This window comes from Helianthus annuus, chromosome 9, assembly GCF_002127325.2.
Source record: "Helianthus annuus cultivar XRQ/B chromosome 9, HanXRQr2.0-SUNRISE, whole genome shotgun sequence".
NCBI classification, from domain to species: Eukaryota; Viridiplantae; Streptophyta; class Magnoliopsida; order Asterales; family Asteraceae; genus Helianthus; species Helianthus annuus.
The window spans coordinates 159,215,366-159,238,629 of record NC_035441.2 but is presented as its reverse complement, the minus strand read 5'-3'; the positions used below and the strand labels follow the sequence as shown (position 1 = coordinate 159,238,629).

At 31.8% G+C, this 23,264-nt stretch overlaps 2 protein-coding genes across 2 annotated transcripts; both read right to left on the bottom strand.

The window, feature by feature from the left end:
- Nucleotides 1-3,609: 3,609 nt before the first annotated feature.
- Nucleotides 3,610-5,054, bottom strand: LOC110876520. The gene is made up of 3 exons (XM_035977770.1): nucleotides 4,928-5,054; nucleotides 4,557-4,711; nucleotides 3,610-3,866 (listed from the first exon to the last, which is right to left on the bottom strand). Exons 1-3 carry the CDS (start codon nucleotides 4,968-4,970, stop codon nucleotides 3,825-3,827), a joined length of 240 nt encoding a protein of 79 aa, XP_035833663.1. The 5' UTR covers nucleotides 4,971-5,054; the 3' UTR covers nucleotides 3,610-3,824.
- Nucleotides 5,055-16,933: 11,879 nt separating this feature from the next.
- LOC110874763 (transcription factor PRE1) lies at nucleotides 16,934-18,349 on the bottom strand. The gene is made up of 2 exons (XM_022123209.2): nucleotides 17,982-18,349; nucleotides 16,934-17,278 (listed from the first exon to the last, which is right to left on the bottom strand). The coding sequence occupies exons 1-2, from the start codon at nucleotides 18,105-18,107 to the stop codon at nucleotides 17,126-17,128; spliced, it is 279 nt and encodes a 92-aa protein (XP_021978901.1). The 5' UTR covers nucleotides 18,108-18,349; the 3' UTR covers nucleotides 16,934-17,125.
- Nucleotides 18,350-23,264: the final 4,915 nt, after the last annotated feature.

Sequence of the window (23,264 nt, the reverse complement as noted above, 5' to 3'; positions counted from 1 at the left end):
ATGGTGTTACATATTGTTATACGGTGTTTATGTGGTGTTATATAGTATTATATATAGTGTTATAATACACTTCTCACACTTGGGGCACTTTGAGCACTTTTTACAGGATTCTCTACCTATATATATATATATATATATATATATATATATATATATATATATATAATGTAAGTATCTATAGAAAACCCACTTTAATTTAGAAAACCCGGGAAACTCAAAGCTCCCGATGTTTTTTTTTCTTGAAAAAATTTACACATGTTATATACATGTTTTTAAGGGTTTTGGGCAAAAAAAAATCAAAAAAGCGCCGAGTAGATATTTAAAAAAAAAAAATAAACAAGTTTTGGTGTAACACATGTTACAAATATGTCAGATAAATGTAACATGTGTTACACAAAAACTTGTTTATTTTTTTTAAAAATATCTACTTGGCGCTTTTTTGATTTTTTTTTTTTGCCCAAAACCCTTAAAAACATGTATATAACATGTGTAAATTTTTTTAAGAAAAAAAAAAGCATCGGGAGCTTTAAGTTTCCCGGGTTTTCTAAATTAAAGTGGGTTTTCTATACATCCTTCCCCTATATATATATATATATATATATATATATATATATATATATATATGGTGGGTTTGGCTACAAAGTTTAAATCTTTTAAAAAGTGAACAAAATCATAAAATATCATAATTTCAGCCCTGAAACATCAAAAACCCATAAATAAAAGAGTGAAGGTTACTAAAATATTATACTCAAACCCTAGCATTTCATAAAACTCAAACACACCATCGTAGAACTAGAAATATAAACCACAACATAATAATCAACATAAAATACAAAATGTTAGTCATTGGATAATCAGAGCTTTATCATCCAAAACACAAAACAAGACCCACATATGTGGTATTTTAATAATCTTTATTATGTTATATTTGAGTTTTAGGTGTGTTTTATGACCTTTTTACATTTTTTAGAAATTTTAGACTTTGTAGTCAACTTCTGATGAGAGAACTCTTGAGAACTCTACTTCCCATGAGAGTCTTTTGACCAAATTTTACGTAAAGATAGAGTAATACAAAAAAAAAAAAAAAGCCCCCCTATGAAAAAAAATCAAAAGAAAATTCAATTGTCAATTTTTTTTTTGTCACATGTAAGAATCATTAACTCACCTTAAATCACTCTAGCGTCTGAAGTGGTGGAGTGAAACTGCCACCATAAAAAAGTGGCAAGGAATTTTTATTTTTATTTTCCTTTGGAAAGCTAATTTTTTAAAATGATTTTTGGTGAAAAATAAATTTTGAAAATAAAAATTGGAAGTTGAGCTCCTACGAATTCTCTCAACTCAAGCCGGTTCTTATATGAACCATCCCTATAGAAAAGGTATGTTTTTAAATGAATTGTATATTTCGGTTATATATATATGTAGGGTAGGATTATAGGCTGAACACTAGTGTATTTGCGAACTGAGTGAATAAATCCTGGTCATTGATTTACACACGTGTATGACTTGGATTTTATCATCAAATCATAAAATACACTAGTGTGTTTCATCATCAAATCCTGGCCATTGATATACACACGTGTATGGCCAGGATTAGTTCGCAAATACACTAGTGTTCACTCTTGAACCTAATTCTATATATTATATGGATGTTTTATTAAAACATTGGATTTAATAACTTTAATTAAAAAATAATTTTCTATAATTATGTGGAAGATAAAGACAAAAATTTTAAAAATAATTATCCATAATTAAGTAGAAGATAAAGGTGAGAAAATAAAAAAAAATAGATAGCTCCAACGAATGACAGGTGTCCCCTTTGATTTCTTTTATTATATAGTATAAATATAGATGCATGGATTTTGACTTTGTAAACCGTAATTTTGGTTTGTTTTTGTATATATTATGGTTACGCAAGTATTTCTTTTGGACATATCAACGTGCGTTTTGATGTTCTATGGGTAATTGATGTGGCCTTTGGTTCCATTGTAAGACTACATGGTGTGGGCGTGGGAGAGGGTGGCGCGGAGCTTCTCCAACGACGACACACCGCCCTGCGTATAGGCGTGGGCATGGCGTGGAGGTGGTGGCGTGGGTTTCTTCATGAGGTGTTGGAGGTGGATGGTGATCACGTGGCCGGTGTTGATTGGGTGGTGGGTTTCTTCCTTGATTTGTTTAATTTTTTTGAACATAATTAAATAAAAATGTGATTGCCACACGCCCCCTCCCACGCCCCTCCTACCTGCTCTTTTTGAGGCTTGAAAGGGAAATCCCTCTCTGCTGACGTGGTTGTCACGTGTCACTTCAAGCCCTTCATACCGTGTAGTCTAAGGGTAAGACATTATACATAATGGAGTTAGAGCTTAGACTTGATGTTGCTATAAGTCATAAAACTTGTGTGAGTTTTGGGTAGATTATGGGATAGGGTTCTCCTTCATTTACACTACCTTGTTTCTCATAGTACCCTTGTATATTTGTTGAGGTTTCAAGAACGTAAAATATAATGTAATGGTATATTCTTTCAGCCAATATGCTTAATATATATTTATAAAAGATATAAAATTTAATTATGTTTAAAATGCATAGAAGCATTTTTTTAATTATATAAACTTGGTTGGTCTGAATAATATTTATATTGTCCGGTTCATGGTTAAAGCGTGCATCAACTGTATGTCTTCTATTTGTATCACACTTCCTTTGAGATTACCATTGTCTAAATTATCTAGTATCTAGACTTGCCAAGAAGGTCCATGGTCAACGTGTGCATCACCTTATTCTTTCTAACCAGAATATGGAATATTCATTGTTGACGATCAAGAGTCAAGACATAGGATGTCATATGGTAAACAAATATAGCATTTGATCGCATCTTCATGTTTTTATCATAATCAAAATGACTGAATTTTTATAACGTGTATACATGTATGCTAAGAATATATAAGTGCTTGTACAATTGTTGTTTAACAGATTTTTAGCTCTAGCTCTAGCTCCACCCCCTCCTCTTTAAGTTATTATATGGTATATGTATTCGGGTTGTACAATTGTCTTTTTTTTTATCCTTTTTATAGGCAAACACCCCCGCCCACCCCTCCATCCTCATACACATACTAAAATCTAGTTCGAGAATTAACATATTAAACACCTTATGCCACTAAGCCACCCAACATGCCATCCACATACATTTGAGAGATGCTATATTTTGGTAGGGTAGGGTTCCAGCGTGAACAACCTCCCAAGAGTGAACTGCGTGAACTTATATAGACCCTTGATTCCCTTTTTAGTTGTTAAGGGTATGATTGTAATTATATAAAAAATTAGATTTTAATCATTATTTTAATAACTGAATTAAGTTACATCTTTCCTCATTTAAATTCATTATCCACATTATGTTTTATTTATTAATAAGATAATTCTCAAAACAAACAACAAATCACGAGATTTCAATTTTAATTTTTATTTTAGATTTCATCAATAGAATTTAAATTTTAATTTTTAAGATCCACGTAACCTTAATATTTCAACGGTATACACATGTGTACTTGGATATAAATAGAACAGTACACATGTGTACTCAGCATCGTACATATGTGTAATTAGCTACATAATACATACATATAAACAATACCTGTAAACTATTTTATATTTAACAAATTACAAGTTCCATAATATTTTCCAAACCAAACAAAAAAAACATATAATTACAAGTTCCGGTTTCGTAAAAACAATAAACCTAACATAATCGAAAAAAAAGAAAAACATAATCGTTTACAACTATTCGCCACGTTGTATGCTAAATCATCCTTATCGACCTCATACGTGAATCATCCTTACCGACCTTCCATCTCCACTTTTCTCGTTAACAACATCTCCTATAATAGAACAAAAAAACTCAACAACTAATACTTTGCATAATTCACAAGTGTACATCAACAACTTTACACATTCAATACACAAAAAATTATGAGATATCACAAAAGCAGACGCTATACACATGTGTACATTGGGTTATAATTAGAGCAAAATCAGAATACACATGTGTACATCGCATTAAAAACAGAGCAAAATCAGAATACACATGTGTACATCGCGTTAAAAGCAGAGCAAAATCAACGAATTGAACAAAAAAAAACTCAGCAACTAATACTTTGCATAATTCACAAGTGTACATCAACAACTTTACACATTTAATACACAAAAAAAAACTGAGATATCACAAAAACAGACGCTATACACATGTGTACATCGCATTAAAAACAGAGGAAAATCAAAATACACATGTGTACATCGCATTAAAAACAGAGCAAAATCACAAGTGTACATCAACGACTTTACACAATCAATAAACACAACCTTCTGATATATCACAAAACCTGCTACAATACATATGTGTACAGTCAATGAACAACCAAACATCGTAAAAAAGAAAAGAAAGGAAAGGAAAAAAATAAAGTTCATCATCACCGGAAACAGTAACCATCACCATTATCAACAACCGAACATCAATTTTTCCGAAAAGAAAAGAAAGGAAAAAAATAAAAGAAAACGAGGGAGAGTTTTACCAGAAACTCGTTGGGATAGGTTCTGTTTGTCATCATCACCGTCAAAATTCCCAGCCGCCGTCGCCGTCGCCGCCGTGAGCGGCGACGCTTCCTATAAACCAGCTCTTCTTCTTGTTCGGACAAGTTAATGACCTCCCATTTTCTACTGCTCACCTCTGCCAAATTTATTATTAAGTTCTTGAAAATATCCAGCCTTCTTTATATAATATGTTACTCAGAAAATGTATATGTAATATATATATGCGTCAACATTCATATAATACACCGTGAATTAATTGAAAAGAAAAAAGATACTTGATTTGTTAACTTGGAATTATTCAGGATAGAAATGAAGTGAAATATAATAATAACAATTATATAAAAACACTCACCTTCAAACTCATTATTGTGATTCTGAGGGGATCGATTCTTCATCCTCCAACGTTTATTCTTCAAAGGAAGAGAAGCTAGATAAGGCAATGAATTAATTTAGGGAGGACTTTCTTGCCTTCGTGATTTATATATATAAATATATTAGTTTCCATATGTTTAATATGAAAGTTTCCTATTCTACCCTTTAGATTAAAATTTAAATTAAATTTATTATACCTTTAATTACAATTGTGCCATTGATCTAAGATCTATCATCTACAAAATCAAAGGTCCAGATCAGTTCACGCAGTTCACTCTTGGGATTTTGTTCACGTTTGAACCTAATCCTATATATATATATATATATATATATATATATATGTGTGTGTGTGTGTGAAAGTGTAAAATACAATATTGTTTAACGTACGAGCATACGTTGTGACATTACGCACGTTGTAAATTTCAAAACCCTAATCATGGATGTTGAAAAACCATAATCACGCATGTTATACTTAGGTAACGAAGCATGTTATAATTATGTAATGAAGCATGTTATGGTTTTCAACATGCGTGATTAGAGTTTTGAGTCTTACAATGTGCGTAATTTCACAGCGTACGCTAGTACGTTAAGGAATATTGTACGTTAACCGGACTCTATACATATATATAGACAGAGTTAAAGTGAAATGGTGTATCAACATCAGCAAACTATATTTTAGAGGTAAATTATGTGATTGATATTCTCTGTTTGTTATATATTCTATTCATGTTTTATATTTGATTGGTTATATGTGTTGAGTTATATATTATATAATCTTTTATTACAGGCAATAAAAAAAGAAAATTAGTTATCCACAAAAATCATGTTTACCGACCATATTCAGAGGGATATCTATCAGTAAAATTGTGTTTTATATTTTTTTTTAACGTCCAACAGAATCGCCGGGTACTCCATACGCGTTAAAAAGCAAAAATCATGTTTAGTGACCATATTCAGGATATCTATCAGTAAATTGTGTTTTATATTAAAAAGAACATATCTACTCACAATTAAAAATCCTCAGGTAAAACCATAGGCAATAACCAACACCGGGTTGGTAATATGTTGTTTTCATCTTTCTAAAATAATAAAAACTTTTTTCAGTACTAGATTCTCACAGAATTCTGTCGGTAATATCGGTTATGATGCTTCTTCTATGGAAACGTGAATAGAAATCTGTCGGTAAAATTTACAAACTGAGCTTTCTATTCTTCATATAATTTCGTTACCAACTAATTTTCTCGTCAATGAAGCTTTCTTCTATCTAGTACTAATGCAAAGGAGACCCACCAACAAAATGAATATTCAACAAGCTCAAATCAAAAGGTTCGAGAATGCAAAATAAAGCATATTTAATTGGTCGTATCATAAAATTTGTTTGGATCATTTTTGTATCAAAAAGTTATTGAATGCAAAATAAAGCATATTTAATCAAAAGTTATGATGATCAAATAGATGAGTAGTCAAAAGAACAAAAGAACAAAATCCAAGATCTTGGAAGCAAAAAGCGACCCTAAATTATGGGCGTTAAAATGGTAGAGCGATTTATGTAATTGGTAGCCCGAATTATGGAAAAAAGGTCAAGAAAAGTGTTCCTTCTGTCCCCTTTAAAGATTTGGACTTTGGAAAAGGCTGCCTCCAAACTTTATGAACAAAATCTGTTGGCTTGTTTCTTTTATATAGAAGACAAATTTCTTAAAAAACAACTATATATGATATATAGAAGACAAATTTCTTAAAAACAACTATATATGATATGATGTCCCAATTTTCAACAAGGATATTTTACAAGATACATGTTATACAATAGCATTTTATGGAAAACTAGAAATGAAAGAACCTTTCAACAACATACTAATGCGAAATACACCGATCAAAGTATGCCAAATACACCGATCAAAGTGGTTGAAATCATAAAGGCGAACTCTTTTTTGTTTTCAGTTTTTTTTTTTTGGATTATTATGGATTACAATCTTTCAATTGGGATGATTGATGCTTGTTCAATGTTTCAAACACGTTTATATAATATGTACTTTTAGATTTAGCATCTTGCTAGTTTCTTTAAAAATATTCAATGTTCTGTAAAACAATATACTTTCTGCAACTTTATGTTATAGTTTACTGTGAAGTGAAAGTCATTTAGTGAAAGGGTGATACCATACGACCTAAGTAGAAACTCTAAAAGCTTAGATAAGAAAATGGGTCTAGAGGGAACCATTTTGCTTATCTCAATTATTGATGGCGTTATAATTAAGTTGTTAAATTAAGTTAACTTGAAAAGAAATAGATAATCACCAAATAGTGATGAAGTTTCATATTAATTTAATTCATGCCACTTGATATGTATTTAGTTACAGAGTAAATGTCCAAAATCATCCTTAAGCTTTGGGCATATCTGTGAGTTTTATTCAACATAACTTTTTGGTATTATATTATATTGTTGTTCATTTTTGGGTTTTTTTTTTTTTATCATTTTCATCCAAACATTTAACGTGCTTTGTTTTTTCTGATAGATATTTAGATGAAAATAATAAAAAAAACTCAAATCTTAAGGACAATTTGGCAAAAAAAAAAAAAAAAATAGATGTTTGGATGAAAATAGCAAAAAAATCCAAAAGTAAGGACAATATGGTAAAAAAAAAATTGTTTAGAATGAAACTACCAAACATCCCAAACCTCAGGGACGGTTTTGGCAACTTACTCATAATGTTTTTAGAAAAAAATACAAGACTGTAACAATAAGAAAGTTTGTGTGATTTTTATTGTTAGAAAAAATATGAGTTATTTTAGTGTCCGTAACATTGAAAAATGGTTAGTGTAGCTTGCGAACTGAGTGAACTAATTCTGGTCATACACGTATGTAGATCAATGACCATGATTTAATGTTGAAATACACTAGTGTATTTTACGATTTGATGATGAGATCCTGGCCATACACGTGTGTAGATCAATGGTCAGGATTTGTTCACTCAGTTTGCAAATACACTAGTGTTCACTCTAGAACCCCACCCTAGGTGGTATATGTATATTCCCTTTAGTTGATGTGGTAATTTTTATGATAAAATAAAATATGATGTTTTGATATTTTGATATATATCACAAATATAAGGTTATTTTTTAGTTGTACTTTTAGTTTATTTATTATACTTAGTAATTATTAGAATTCTTTAAATATTTATCAATCTATATATATATTCTAAAGTTTAGTTATATGTTCTATTTTAAAACCAAAATTTATGGTTGTTTTAAATGATGTCATTTACATATATCCCCCTCCTAAGATCATTTATTACATATATACCCAACCCATAAAATCAATTACATATTTCCCCCTTTTAAACCATACATATTACATATTTACCCATTTTATTAAAATCACCTCTATAGAATTACTATTTTACCCTTAATGAACTTATTAAATGATTATTACATTTTTCCCCTTTCTAATACCATTACTTACATATTTTATGATTTAATGTGTAATATAATTGTTTACAGATAAGATATTAACCTAATGATATGAATTCATTTTTTTATAAGCCCTGCCTATTTTTTTATAAGCTTCTGCCTCTGTTATGTGAAAATTGAAAGTTTTGATTATATATAATACGTCATAGCTCTTAAGCATTATTTTTTTTAAAGAAAACAGTCATGCGACCATGGTTTAAAAATTTACTTTTGCTGTAAAACAGTTTTTTCAATATTATTTTGAATGTTTAAAACATGACAATTAGATTTCTGAAATAGCATTACACAAAAAAAATGGAAATTTAGCTCCTGCTTCAAAACAATTAAAATGTTGATGATCGAACTAAGATTTAGGCTAAAGAAAAATTGATTACGACTTGAAAAAAACAAACGTATATTGTATAACAATATGTTTTTTTATATAAGATATTTTAGATATTTTACCGTAAATTGTTAGTGTAGTTAACTAAAATTTAAATGTATAATGGGTCGGTTGTAAAAAATATGTAAACTTAAATTAACCAGTAACTAGATATGTAAAAAGGTCACTTGTTTTATAAAATGGGTATGACCGTTTTTTTTTTTCAAAGAAATATTTTAAAGATTTTATCACAACATATAGAGTATTGACTAGATTGATTTTGAAGTTAAGAGATAAGAAATTAAGAAAAAGGGTAAAAGGGTAATTTCATAAAGAAAGGGGGAAATATGTAATTGATTTTAAAGATTGGACAAATATGTAATAAGGGCTTTTAATAAGGGGATATATGTAAAAATTCCTTTTAAATGCACCAGCCTATAAGAATCCTATTAATTTCATTTAATTTACTTAATAATCACAAGTTACATTACTTTAATCATTTGGGTCAAAAACAATTCCAGTTTAATAATCACAAGTTACATTACTTTAATCATTTGTGTCAAAAATAATTCCACAAACCCTAGATCATCTGAATCTGATATATTCTAAAGTTTAGTTATATGTTCTATTTTAAAACCAAAATTTATAGTTGTTTTAAATGAGGTCATTTACATATATCCCCCTCCTAAGATCATTTATTACATATATACCCAACCCATAAAATCAATTACATATTTTCCCCTTTTAAACCATACATATTACATATTTACCCATTTTATTAAAATCACTCCTATAGAATTACTATTTTACCATTAATGAACTTATTAAATGATTATTACATTTTTCCCCTTTCTAATACCATTACTTACATATTTTATGATTTAATGTGTAATATAATTGTTTACAGATAAGATATTAACCTAATGATATGAATTCATTTTTTTATAAGCCCTGCCTATTTTTTTATAAGCTTCTGCCTCTGTTATGTGAAAATTGAAAGTTTTGATTATATATAATACGTCATAGCTTTTAAGCTTTATTTTTTTTAAAGAAAACAGTCATGCGACCATGGTTTAAAAATTTACTTTTGCTGTAAAACAGTTTTTTCAATATTATTTTGAATGTTTAAAACATGACAATTAGATTTCTGAAATAGCATTACACAAAAAAAATGAAAACTTAGCTCCTGCTTCAAAACAATTAAAATGTTGATGATCGAACTAAGATTTAGGCTAAAGAAAAATTGATTACGACTTGAAAAAAACAAACGTATATTGTATAACAATATGTTTTTTTATATAAGATATTTTAGATATTTTACCGTAAATTGTTAGTGTAGTTAACTAAAATTTAAATGTATAATGGGTCGGTTGTTAAAAATATGTAAACTTAAATTAACCAGTATATATATATGTAAAAAGGTCACTTGTTTTATAAAATGGGTATGACCGTTTTTTTTTTCAAAGAAATATTTTAAAGATTTTATCACAACATATAGAGTATTGACTAGATTGATTTTGAAGTTAAGAGATAAGAAATTAAGAAAAAGGGTAAAAGGGTAATTTCATAAAGAAAGGGGGAAATATGTAATTGATTTTAAAGATTGGACAAATATGTAATAAGGGCTTTTAATAAGGGGATATATGTAAAAATTCCTTTTAAATGCACCAGCCTATAAGAATCCTATTAATTTCATTTAATTTACTTAATAATCACAAGTTACATTACTTTAATCATTTGGGTCAAAAACAATTCCAGTTTAATAATCACAAGTTACATTACTTTAATCATTTGTGTCAAAAATAATTCCACAAACCTTAGATCATCTGATAATAACAATAAGAAGAAAGCTCCGGCCGCACACAAATTTCCGGTATTCGACTGCGATTGCTTCGATTATTACACGAACTACTGGTTCCGGTGGGACACGTCTGTTAACCGAGAGCTAATTCATCAAGTAATTGAAGCTATTGAAGAAAACTTTACCAGTAGTGAACAGGTTAACTGTCGCGACCGTAAACCTAACCAGAAGAAAGAGAAGGCGAGTCATCGGAGGTTCGCCGGAAAAGCTTTAAATCCTCCGCCAGAGGTTTCGGTTTCGCCTCCGTACGACATCTCATTAGTTTCGCCTCCGTACGACATCTCATTAGTTGCATCGTTTTGGTTTTGATTTTTCCCAGGAATTGTTTGTTTCGATCTAAGTTTTTTGAGTTCGTTTCGGTAAGATCTTTTACGTTTTTTGTTCCGTTTTCAGTTTTTTTTAGTTTTGTGTAAATTTAGTTTCCTTTCCGGTTAGATTCGCTTTATTTGTTTTTGGTTCAGGTTCGGTTTTCATTTCAGCAACATTATCTGTCTCAGCTTATTTGTTTCGGTAAAATTATTCAGTTTGTATAGGTTCATTTCGGTCTGGTTTGTTTTTTGGTTCGTTTAGGTTTGGTTTCAGTTTCCTTGGTTTTCGCTTTTAGTTGGGTTCCATTTTTTATTTAGTCCCCGGTTCGCTTTCTATTGGCTCAAAACTATTTATGCGGATCAAGTTAAAAACATATATTCACATACACACACACGCGTGGTTAAGGTACGTTGCATAATCTATACATCTTGCTTTAAACAGAAGTAGGTGCAACCCGTAAACGAATTGGAGGTTCGATGTTATGTTCGTTTATTTTCGTTCATTTATGTTCGATGATTGACTTTCGTTTATGTCTGTCCTCTCTCTTATTTGCGTTCGTTTGTAACCATTCTTTATTTTCATTTGAATGTTCGTTTAAATTTATACATTACTAATATTCATTTGAAATAGTTTTCATATTATCAAACCATTTGTTTACTTTTAAAAAGTTGGATGTAATGATACTGGTAGAATATTGACTTCCACCATGCTGGTAAAATTAACACAGTTTTACAACCCACCAACCCGATTACTACTCGCCTGCCTATTTAAATAAATGGGTTAAATAAGTAATGAACCGCATCCAGGTTACATGAATTTAAGCGTGACGGAGTTAGACTTGCATGGGGTTTTCCTACATATTTTGATAGGTCTGTTTGAATTTGCATATAAAAAATAATTATCTGAATATGATTTATTTCAACTTCAACTTTCAGTAAACAATTTCTAAGTTTAGCTATATCTTATATTTAAAATCAAAATTTATGGTTGCTTTAAATGCATTACAATTAACTTTAATGAAATAGTACCAGCCTTTATGACCATGTTTAATCAATGAGCCTCTTCCTTTTCTCCATATATTAATGTTTAAGTTAGGGTTTATAGACTTTTCATAACAATTCATCTTAAAGGATTGATTGGTTATTAGATAACTAATACTTAATATTACAATTAACTTTAATGAAATAGTACGAGCCTTTATGACCATGTTTAATCAATGCGGCTCTTCCTTTTCTCCATATATTAATTGAAATAGCTCTAGCACGGGATTTCTGGACTCTGAGATACACTACCAGTTTAGCAAATGGTAGTCTTGAGGTAAGTTTATTGTACCATTGACGGTTCACCATTATCTTTAGAAATTTACCTCTGATGTATATGTTGCTTCTTTAAATAACTGAGAAATAGAGGCGAAACGAGTTGGTTAACGGGTATTAAAACAACATCACATGACTATAAGCACAATGACAATTGTCACAAATAGAGGACTACATTGTACCTATGCGTCAACTAAAAATAAAATTTAATTAAATGGACTAAACAACTACATTAAGTTTGAGACCAGGGTAAAAATCTAAAACATCATTTTTGTTTATTTTTTACTTTTATAACCAGATGCGTTGCAGGCATCTGAAAATGTTACCCTGGAGTCGGTACACAAGATTGGCAAGCTGGAGTGACATACGTGTCCAGATAACACTTTTTAAGTCCTGCATACCCTATTTATTAAGTATTGGGTTAATTGTAATAAATTTTAGTAAATAAATATATAGATTATATAACTAAACACTTGAAGAACTGTTAGGATTTGTTAATTTTGTTAGTTTATAAACTGCTTTCTGATCTATAAAAGGGAACAAAACCTGCAATTTGACTTTTAAATGTTAAAACTAAATTTATATGTGTATGTGTATGTAGTATAATATGTGTATATATATATATATATATATATATATATATATATATATATATATAACATCTATTTTACACCATTTAAAACACAATGAAAAAGAAAAAATAAAAAAAATTGAAAACTGTGACGTCTTTTGAAGAGGATTGAGAAACCACACGTCCATAGATTTGAAGTTTTGTGAGACCACATGTGGTGGGGCGCAAACCTCTCTCAAAGCGTCTTAAAAACGTGGGGGAACACTGTACCCTCGAGTGTTTTGGGCCTTTTTTGACTGGTGGTGCTACCACAAAGCGCCGAATGAGGAGTGGACTTTGGTCAAAATAACCATAGTCAAACGGCTAACTTTAAAAAAACCCGGTTTTTGTTTTAAAAATCTATACTATATTCGCATTTTCGTACCGTGTCACGCACTATCTATATCAGTCGTCGTTCCAGGAAAAAACAATAACTATTATGCATGTCGTGCATCGCACGGGTATTCCCCCTAGTTTTTATATAAATTTTAGTTTCCATCTACGTTTATACTAATATTTTAAACAAGTTACTGCGCGACTTACTTAGTTTGTTTGAATGTATTTATATTAGTTGATGTCCCACCCGCGTTGCGGGGCGATGGCCGAATAATTCTCAATCAATAAAAAAACACTACTATAATTTTGATAGGAAAAAAACTAAAACGATGATAAGACCGTAATTTTCGGCCCAGGGCAAAAGGTGTAATTTTTCAGAACTAATGAGCGAGTGTTAGGCAGCTCCTTGACACGAAAAAAAAATTAAATGGAGTCAACCAATAAAAACAAAATACTTTTATAGTTTTGCTACAAAAACTAAAACGATAGAAAACTAAGGGCGGAATCATAATTCTAATTCAGGGATAAAATCGTAAATTAAATGGACCAATGGGGGAGTGCTAGGCAGCTGCCGGCATGACTGTAATTTTACACTGGGGGCAAAATTGTAATTTAACCAGGAAAACAAACAAAAACGATGGAGAAAATGTAAATTTAAGTTGATTTAACAAAATCGTAACGTGATTGTGAGCAAAAAACTAATGGCAAAACTGTAAATTTAAACGGCGCAAAATCATAACTTTGAACCGAGGGGAAAATTAAAATTTTTAGCTGGGAGCAAAAACGTAAATTTATTTTTAAGTGGTGGTAAAAACATCCTTTTGAACTGATGGCAAAATCGTAATTTTAAGGAAAAAAACTAATGCCAAAAGTGTAAATTTAAACGGGGCAAAATTGTAATTTTTAGCCGGGAGTAAAATTGAAATTTTTAGCTGCGAGCAAAAGCTTAAATTTATTTTTAAGTTGGGGAAAAACATAATTTTGAAGTAATGGTAAAATCATAATTTTAAAGTAGGAAAAATTGTAAATGTGTTGGTCTAATAGGGATGCCTAACACTATTACCTTTGGCATCCATTTCACCCAACCATTGAAAAACACTATTAACGCGCATCTTGAGAATGTAGATGTAGTAAATGTGTTTGAATGTTCATAGTCACCAACGACCATGTGGCAACCCAATTGATGACTCTTTTGACCACCATCATTTCCCATCATTAGAACTTAGAGTCTGTTTGGTATGTGGTAATAGAATAAACAGGGGAATAAAATGAACGAGTTATGAGGTAATGGAATGGATCATTACCATTCCATGTCTTGTTTGGCTGCCTTGTGAGAATGGAATGAAGCATTACTTTTTGTTGTTTGGTATGCGAGAAAAGACGAAGGAATTAAATTGGATGGTGGTGGTCAACGATGGACGGTGATGGTGGGTGGTGATAGGTGGTAGTTGTAGCGACGGCGGCGGTGGTGGGTGGAGACGGCGGCAAGTGGTGATAGCGGTGGTGGTGGTGGGTGACCGCGGTGGTCAGTGGCAGCGGTGGTAGTGGCGGTGACGGTGGTAAAAGGTGGTAGCAGCGGTGGCAGTGGGTGGTTGCGGTTGATAGCGGTGGCGGAGGTTGGTGGCGACGACGGCGGTGATCGTAGATGGCAGCGCCGATGATTAAAGTTGCGTGGTGGCGGTCATCGGATGTGGCAATGGCGACGGTGGGTGGCGGGGATGGCGGTGGCAGGGATGGAGGTGGGTGGCGGCGGGTGGCGGCGGAAGTGGGTGACGGTGGCGGATGACGGTGGTGGCGACGGTGGTGGGTTGTGGTGTTATTAATGAAGGGTGAAGAGTGAATGGAATGAGAAAAAACAGGGGGGAATGATGAAATGATTTTGAGGGAATGGAATGCATTTTGGAATGAACGATTCCATTCCATTGACCAACCAAACACTCTTTTTTTCGTTCCTTCATAATAGTCCATTCCATCTCATATTCCTGCATACCAAACGCTACCTTAGATACACCACACACCAAAATTAACCACCACTAAACACCACAAAAGTTAGGGTCTTAGAGATTCCAAAAACATACAAAGAACACAAAAGCCAAAAACAAACACACGCATGCACACACCAACAACTAGGGCTGGTAATTCTGATACGAAAACGATAACATGACACGTACCTACACGAAGTTATCATGTTTCGTGTTTCACCTTAACATGTTTCGTGTCTAAAACAGGTCGACACGATAAGACCTTAACAGGTTTCGTGTCTAAACAAGTTAAAACCCATTAACCTGTTAAGATCTGTTAAGTACATGTTAGTAATTAAAAATTAAAAAATATTATATGTGGGTGTGGACATGGGGTCATCTGTCGTGGGACCTGTGATGAATTGTTCACAAACATACGCAGTTCTTTTTCCACAATCAAAACCGTAATTTTTAAATCTCTCTCACAAACACCACCATTCCCAATTCGGTTCACAGCTTCCCTAATTTGGCCATGTTCGTGTCTTAAACAGGTCGTGTTCGTGTCTTAAACATGTCGTATGATACGTTGGTAATTTTTCCGTGTCTTAGCAGGTCGTTTCGTGTAACATGTTTATTAACAAGTTCGTGTTCGTGTTTAGAAAATCTAACACGATAAGATTTCGTGTCGTGTTCGTCTTACGTGTTTCGGGTTCATGTGTTATCGTGTTCGTGTCTTAAAAGATCGGGTTGACTCGTTATGCCACCCTACCAACAACACATAATCTATAATACTATATTAATAAAATCCTCTTATTAACAAAGATTCAAACATAACGAATCATGATGATCTTAAACTGACGAATCCTAATGATCTTAAACTCGGTATTAATTGTTTCTAGTGAAGTATTGCATTTATATTTGTAGAGTGAAGTACAGAGACGACTTTTGTCGTCCCTTAATTAGGTATCGTCTCTGTAGGTTTTTTCTTTTCTTGCGATGCTTGTCTATGTGACAAGAAATACACGAATAAGATTATACCAGATGTAATTAGGTTATTCAAATATTATTGATAAATTCTGATTATATAGAGAATAAATGGTAAATATTAAAAGGATTAAAAATAAGTATTTTTTTTTTTTTTTGCCTAGGTACTACTTCTGAAATTTTCTTGGAACTACTTTTACAAGAATTATCCAAACTTCTTACTTTATGTATAAAAATAATAATCTATTTTACTATATCAAACACTAAAAAAACATATATCCACGTTAAATCATATAATAATAAAATAACCACTTCAAAACAACGAACACCTCTCACTGTCCCATAAATTATTGCAAATTTGTTAAAAATCAGTGTTATTTATATTTTATTCACGACAACACTTAAGGGGGGCCATTTTCTTTATTAAACATAAGCATCTAAATGTCAAATGAAATTAGATGTCTGTGGGCATATCAACTTCTACCGTTCTACGGTAAACATCGGTTATCAATAATGGCACCTCTACCTGTCACTCATAAATATTGTTTTATTCATCAAAATAACGCATTAAATATTTAATTAATGTATGAATTTTTTTTTTGAAAGGCAATTAATGTATGAATTGAAAGAAAGAAAAAATCCCACTTTATTTGCATGATTAACAAATGTATCGTTAAACGGATAGACAGTCCACCCTCTCGAATGTGATCTTTGACGTGCAAAGTTTCTATGTTGATATAAAGTGGAAAGAAGAAGAAAAAGACAGCAAAATACATAAAATTTGACGATGATTAAAGTGATGCAATATATTATCTATATAAAGTTACCAACTAACTTTCTGATCAGTACAACATATATGGTAATATAAACCCTATATAGATATGTATGTAAGCACGTTTAATACATAACTAATTTTAGGTACACAAACACCATAAATTAACACGTAGGATGGAATATATAACCGATACAATATTACATAATCAAACTTCGGATGACTGAAGCTTCAGGGCTCTCATCATCGATGGTGGACAGTAAATGTGACAATCGTTCGCTAAGATCGTCAACCTCCTTATGCAAGCTTCTTACATACTTGCAAGTCTCTTGTAACACTTTTGAAGCCGATGCCTGCCTTACCAAAACTATTATTAGGATTATTTATTTTCCAAAACTGTACAAATAAAATATTATTGTAACACGGGCACACATACATGTTAATTAAGTGACTGGGTACATGAATCTAGTGTGCTTTAGTCGTTTTCATGTGACTCAAAAATAGACCCTTTATGGAGCGTAGTCGTTAGGATCGACTATCACATGCATATTACTATATAAATTAAATAAAACAAGAGGTCAAAGATTTATACAATATCTCCACACTAGTTGTTGCTTGTTAGGGTTTTTTTATTTTCCAGTTGAACTCCAATTACGGTATACCATAACAAAGAAAAGAAAAGTGCTTGTTGATTTTGCCAAGTGGTTGAACATAAAAATGGTATACTTTCTTAGTTATGCATGATAGTAATTTTCATGTGTTATATATTGACTATACGTTTGATCTAACGGTTGCAGGAAGTGACCGGATAACTTTGTAAAGTTAAGCTTTTGCTTTGTCAAATCCTCAACTGTTTTGGTCTTTACACATGTTGAGATTAATTTCTTGTCCTTGACATTATTTGAAGAAAAAAAAAAGTTAAAAAAGAGAATCCAATAGCTTCTTTTTTTTTTATTCTTCTTCTTCATTTCAAAGTTGGTAAACCGTTATATTTTACATAACTGAAAACATGTCAAGCAAATCAACAAACTACATGATATGTGGGATAATCTTTACCTTGTTGGAACGCCGATTACGAATCTCGGGAAGAAGTTGTTGCAACTTCGAGAGGAGTTGTACAATTTGAGCATCAGTGAGCCTTACAGCCTCATTTGATGATTGGGCCGATCTTCTGCTTGACATTACGGAAGAATGAAAGTGCAAATGTAAGTGGTGTTTTGGGACAATGGAGAGAGGTGGTGATGATGTATATATACAGATTGTTTTGGGGGAATGACAATTAACAACAGTAGATTCAACTTAATAACAGTCTTATTCAACACAATAAACTTACTTATGATATAAAAAACAACAGATTACACGGGGAAATGAGAAGAAAGAGAGGGTACGATGTGTGTGACGCATGTCCAAGATGTTGAATATGAAGAAGACAAAGGTTTGGAGAAAGCAAGTTGTCCACTATTTATATGGTCCCATTTGCATATTTCATATAAATTTGAGGCATTAACAATCATTAATTATGCATTTTGTCATTGTTTGAATATACTGTTTATTAAGGAACTATATAACACACTACTAAAAAAAACGAGTAGTATCGATAGAAAATTTTCTGTCGGTAATTACCAACGGACTATCATCGGAACCTATGAAATCTAAAATAAAAAGACTAAATAATTTTTAATTCGTCGGATAATTACTGATAAATTCCACGAAATCCAAAAATAAAATAATATTCTTTTAGGAAAAATTACAAATTTTGTCATTTATCTTTATACCACTTTTCAAACGGTGTCTTTTTTAACAAATGTTGACAGGCGATGTCCTTTACTAGGTATTTTGTTGCAAGTTTAGTCCTTTACACCTAACCCAGTTAAAAAACTCTGTTAATTGTTGGGTGTAAAGGACTAAACTTGCAACAAAATACCTAGGTAAAGGACTAAACTTGCAACAAAATACCTAGTAAAGGACACCGTCTGTCAACAATTAACAGGGTTTTTTAACTGGGTTGGGTGTAAAGGAATAAACTTGTAACAAAATACCTAGTAAAGGACACCGCCTGTCAACATTCGTTAAAAAGGACACCGTCTGAAAAGTGGTATAAAGATAAATGACTAAATAATTTTTAATTCGTCGGATAATTAGGGATAAATTCCACGAAATCCAAAAATAAAATAATATCTTTTTAAACAAAATTACTGACAGGGTACCAATTGATCCCATGGAATACAAAAAAGAAAAATATATTTTTTATTGAAAACTACCGACGACTTTCACACAATTCTAAAAAAAACTGCCGTCGATATATGTTTATTTTAAAAATATTTATATAACTATATTATATAAACATTATATGTAATGACCGGAATTTTAAAGGAATAAGCGTAATGATAACTTGGATCCAAATGGGTGTTTTATGGATAAAAAATAATTATGTGTAGTTAATTAGTTGTGAGTTTGAAGGAACCCAAACCCAACCTAAATATGGAAGGCTCACAAGGGCATAAGGGAAATTACTTATTTCTAAAACTCTAACACTCTGTTTCAGAGTGTCATTTAAAGAAGAAAGGGAAAGGAAAGGAAACTAAGAGAGAAAAGAAAGGAAAATAGGTGATTTTATTTTGTGTTCCCGAGTTAAATGAAAAGGAAAGAAAATTAAACATTTTAGGTGTTCCCGAGTTAGGAGGAAAAGAACAGAAAGCTACAATATTACAATTATACCCTTTAACATAAAACTTCTTAACCTACTATGATAATCCAAACAAATAACAAGATGAATCACTTACACAAAACAATCAGTTCCATCTATAGACATAAAACTAATTAAACAACTACTTCTTCTACATTGTACGATGCTAAAGAAATAAACAATTTAAATCTGTTTGCATTCAATTAGACAACTACTTCTACACTGCACGATGCTAAAGAAATAAGGTTCTACTAAGATGGGGAAACTTGATTGACATATACACTTTCATAAACACAAACAAGATTGCTAAATAATTTTTTCTTTACTAATTTGCAACTAGCACAACCTTCTTTTCTTTAAAATCCATAAGTATGCAGTGCGTACTAAAAAAATTATTAAACAAATACATAAACTAGATAAGCAACTAAGCATCACAATTCACGACAAGACATGTAAAAACTTTGTCATAGAATTGCAGCCCCTAATTTTAACATCTTAAGTTCAAATTGGAAGTTATAAAGTGTAGTGATTAGCAGGAAGCCAAATAAGGAAGTAGGTCAGTAAACAAACTAATCATATGCATGAAAAATGGTTTGAAATTATTTCTTCTAATCTTGCTTAAGCGGTACTATTGAAATTATACCAACCAAACGCAGTATGGGATTTCAAAGTAACTCTTTAAAATCCAATTCCAATTCTATTACATCCTATGAAACGATCACTAACTTGGTGTCTTGTTACTGCTGATTCAAAATGGGAGCTGTCATAATTACGATGGGACCTGATGTTATAATTTGGTAAGTACTGTATAAGACCATGTGAACTAGTAAAAGGGGATAATAATATCGATGCCATTAACTGATCTGAACCGATCTAAACTAGTAAAAAAAATGCTAAAATCAGGTAATTGTCTGGCTTTCAAAAGTTCAGCCGCTTTGAGTATTCGATTATCCATTATAAATTTCCTAGATGTTGGAAAGCATATACTTTAGGAAACACAATAGGTCAAGTCTGTTATGAAATCCGACTGCCTACGACACAGGTTTCACTATGAACTTCTATTAAATTATATACCCATTATCACAACATATTTAACAGAATTCAAACTAGTACAATTTAGTTTAAAAAAACAACATTACAAACTACCAGCTTTTACTTAAGTCTTTCCAAAATTGTCGTGAACACCCGAACCAATTACCCATATAGCCTAGTTGTCTTCCCTCGGCCTAACTTTGATTTAGAATAAAATTGCTAGCCTATACCATGTTACTTAAAGAAACTATACTTTGTCATAATCAAAATTGATGTCGAACATCAGCCTATACCATGTTACTTAAAGAAACTATACCTTGTTTGATATCAAACCATTTATTTCTTAGTTTATTTTAACTAAATATAAGAAAATGTTAGTCTTGTGTAAATTTTCATTTGTTTATCATTTTATTTAGTTTTGCAGATGTTGATGTAATGTAGATTAGATTGAAGCTACCAGCAGTTAATATCAAATGATGACACAAGAACTCATCTTTCTTTTTTATCTATAAACCCAAACACCAAGAAATCTCAAAACCTTTTCTTTCTGAAACAAATAACATGTATAGCAAGTTATGATAAAAAAAAATTACTCAAATAACAAAGTATTGCAGTCCTGAATGAAGAACAATAACTAGGGCAAAAGATGGAAAAACAAGGAGAACCTGAAATGATTCAGACGTCAAGAAGATCGAAGATCGCGGTATATTGCCGCCAGTTGCAGGTAGGTTAGCGCCAAAAATTTTGCTGTGAACGTTTGTAGAATCATGTTTTATAAAAGAGAATGTGTAAGGGTAATATGGGAATTCATAAGGAGTTCAAATTTTAGAGATAGGCTTTCTCTCCCAATTACTCCAATTTGGAAGGAAACATATATGGTCAATATTTTCAATTTTTTTCTTTCCTTTCCCCCATCTTCCTTCCTAAAAAAAAACTCTGGAACATGATTTTTTTCTCTTTTCCTCCCAAGTCTTTTCTTTTCCCTTCTTAAATGAGACTCTGGAACACAGTGTAAGTGGTGAGAAGGTGAACCTCCATGCTCATTCACACCCCCGTTTTCGTTTGAAAGAGAGAGAATGGGATTCTATAGAGAAAAACTGTGTTTTTGCTTCTTTAATGTTAGGGTTCAAGTTATAGTCAAATGGAATCAACAAGGAAACACCCTTAAGTTATTTGTGAATAAAAATGGGTTTGGGGTTGTTTACCTCGAAGGTTTTGCATTCGGGTTTGAGATTGAATTGAAACAACGTTATTCACGTTAAAGTTTGCATGTTTTCATGTGTTTCAATAATGAAGATTATCTACATCGATTTTGATGCATTTAGAGCCATAAAGCTGTGATCTTGCCATAGATATCTGATCAGAGAGAAAGTTAGCCGCCATTAATGGCATATTAGAGTTTCTCACAGATGTTACGCCTCACTGTACAGATGCAACATGGCATGATTGTAACCTATTTAACAAGGGCGATTGGATGGGCGCACAACCCTTTGGAGCACAATCGTTGGGAACGCAAGGCTAGTTTCGCCTATGGGGTCATGTGCAACCGTGCAACCCAATGGGAAGCCACAACCATGAGGCTCTTATAGACTGAGGCGTAACTTAGCGTTGTTCCAAGCGCAAGTTTGGATTTGATATATAGTTGACCCGTTTCTCTTGTGGAACTTTATCAGGTGAACTAAGGGTCAAGAATGTACAGTAATCGGTAAGGTTATACCTACACATGTGAGTTTCAAGACCCCTCTTTACATTACTTTTTGGGTGTTATGCATATTAGCTATGTTTTCAAAGTAAAGCATTATGTTTTCGAACATGATAGATTATTATAAAGTTTGTTAAAGAAACCATAAAGTTTTAAACTGCAACTTTGTTAAAGTAATAAAGTGTAAAGTGTTATGGTATGCATATTGCATGGTACAAACGGTTACTTACGGGGCTGTATTGTAGGCGCTTACCTACGACGCCATACTAGAAGGGCAGTGTTTTTATGGCTTGCCTATGGTTGATCAACTAGTTATAGTCATTCCGCATGCTATAGTTTATAGTAAACCACTACGGTATATGATAAAGTGCTATTATATTATCAATCTTACTCATTAATCGATTTTTTCTAACATTTATAACATGATAAATGATTAGTAATAAAAATAAGGGTGGAGATACAATAGGAAGTTTATTTGGCTAGGAAGGATAGGAAGTGATCTTAACCATCCATTAAGTTAATCAAGGGCTAAGATTAAATCAGGGAAATTAAAAGGAAGAAATGAGGCGCGTGAGTTTGTTCAAGGGCATTCTAGTCAATCCAAGCCAATAGTTTCTCTCTCCTCCAATTCCCCCCCATTTTTTAAACGTTAATAACTCTTTCATATGACATTATTTTTTTTATAAAAATTGCACAAAAAAACGAGCGTTTTTTAATCTTTAAAACGAGTATACTATTGCTATATTAAAAAAAAGATTTAAAACCCAGTTGCGTAAAACGCAATAGAAAAACCACCAGTTACGTAAAACGCAGTGAAAAAAAACCTAAAAAATGACATTTTTCTAAAACGCAATGCACCAAAAACACAAAGAAATGACTTATTTGTAAAACGCAATGGCCAGAAAACACATAGAAATGT

What these genes read in the sequence shown, in the direction of transcription:
- LOC110876520 (XM_035977770.1), bottom strand. Translation starts at nt 4,970, where the DNA reads ATGAAGAATCGATCCCCTCAGAATCACAATAATGAGTTTGAAG. An exon ending in TCACAATAATGAGTTTGAAG is followed by an intron (nt 4,712 to 4,927) that starts GTGAGTGTTTTT and finishes TAAATTTGGCAG; the next exon opens with AGGTGAGCAGTAGAAAATGG. An exon ending in CCTATCCCAACGAGTTTCTG is followed by an intron (nt 3,867 to 4,556) that starts GTAAAACTCTCC and finishes GTTCTATTATAG; the next exon opens with GAGATGTTGTTAACGAGAAA.
- LOC110874763 (XM_022123209.2), bottom strand. Translation starts at nt 18,107, where the DNA reads ATGTCAAGCAGAAGATCGGCCCAATCATCAAATGAGGCTGTAAGGCTC. An exon ending in GTAATCGGCGTTCCAACAAG is followed by an intron (nt 17,279 to 17,981) that starts GTAAAGATTATC and finishes TTGGTAAGGCAG; the next exon opens with GCATCGGCTTCAAAAGTGTT.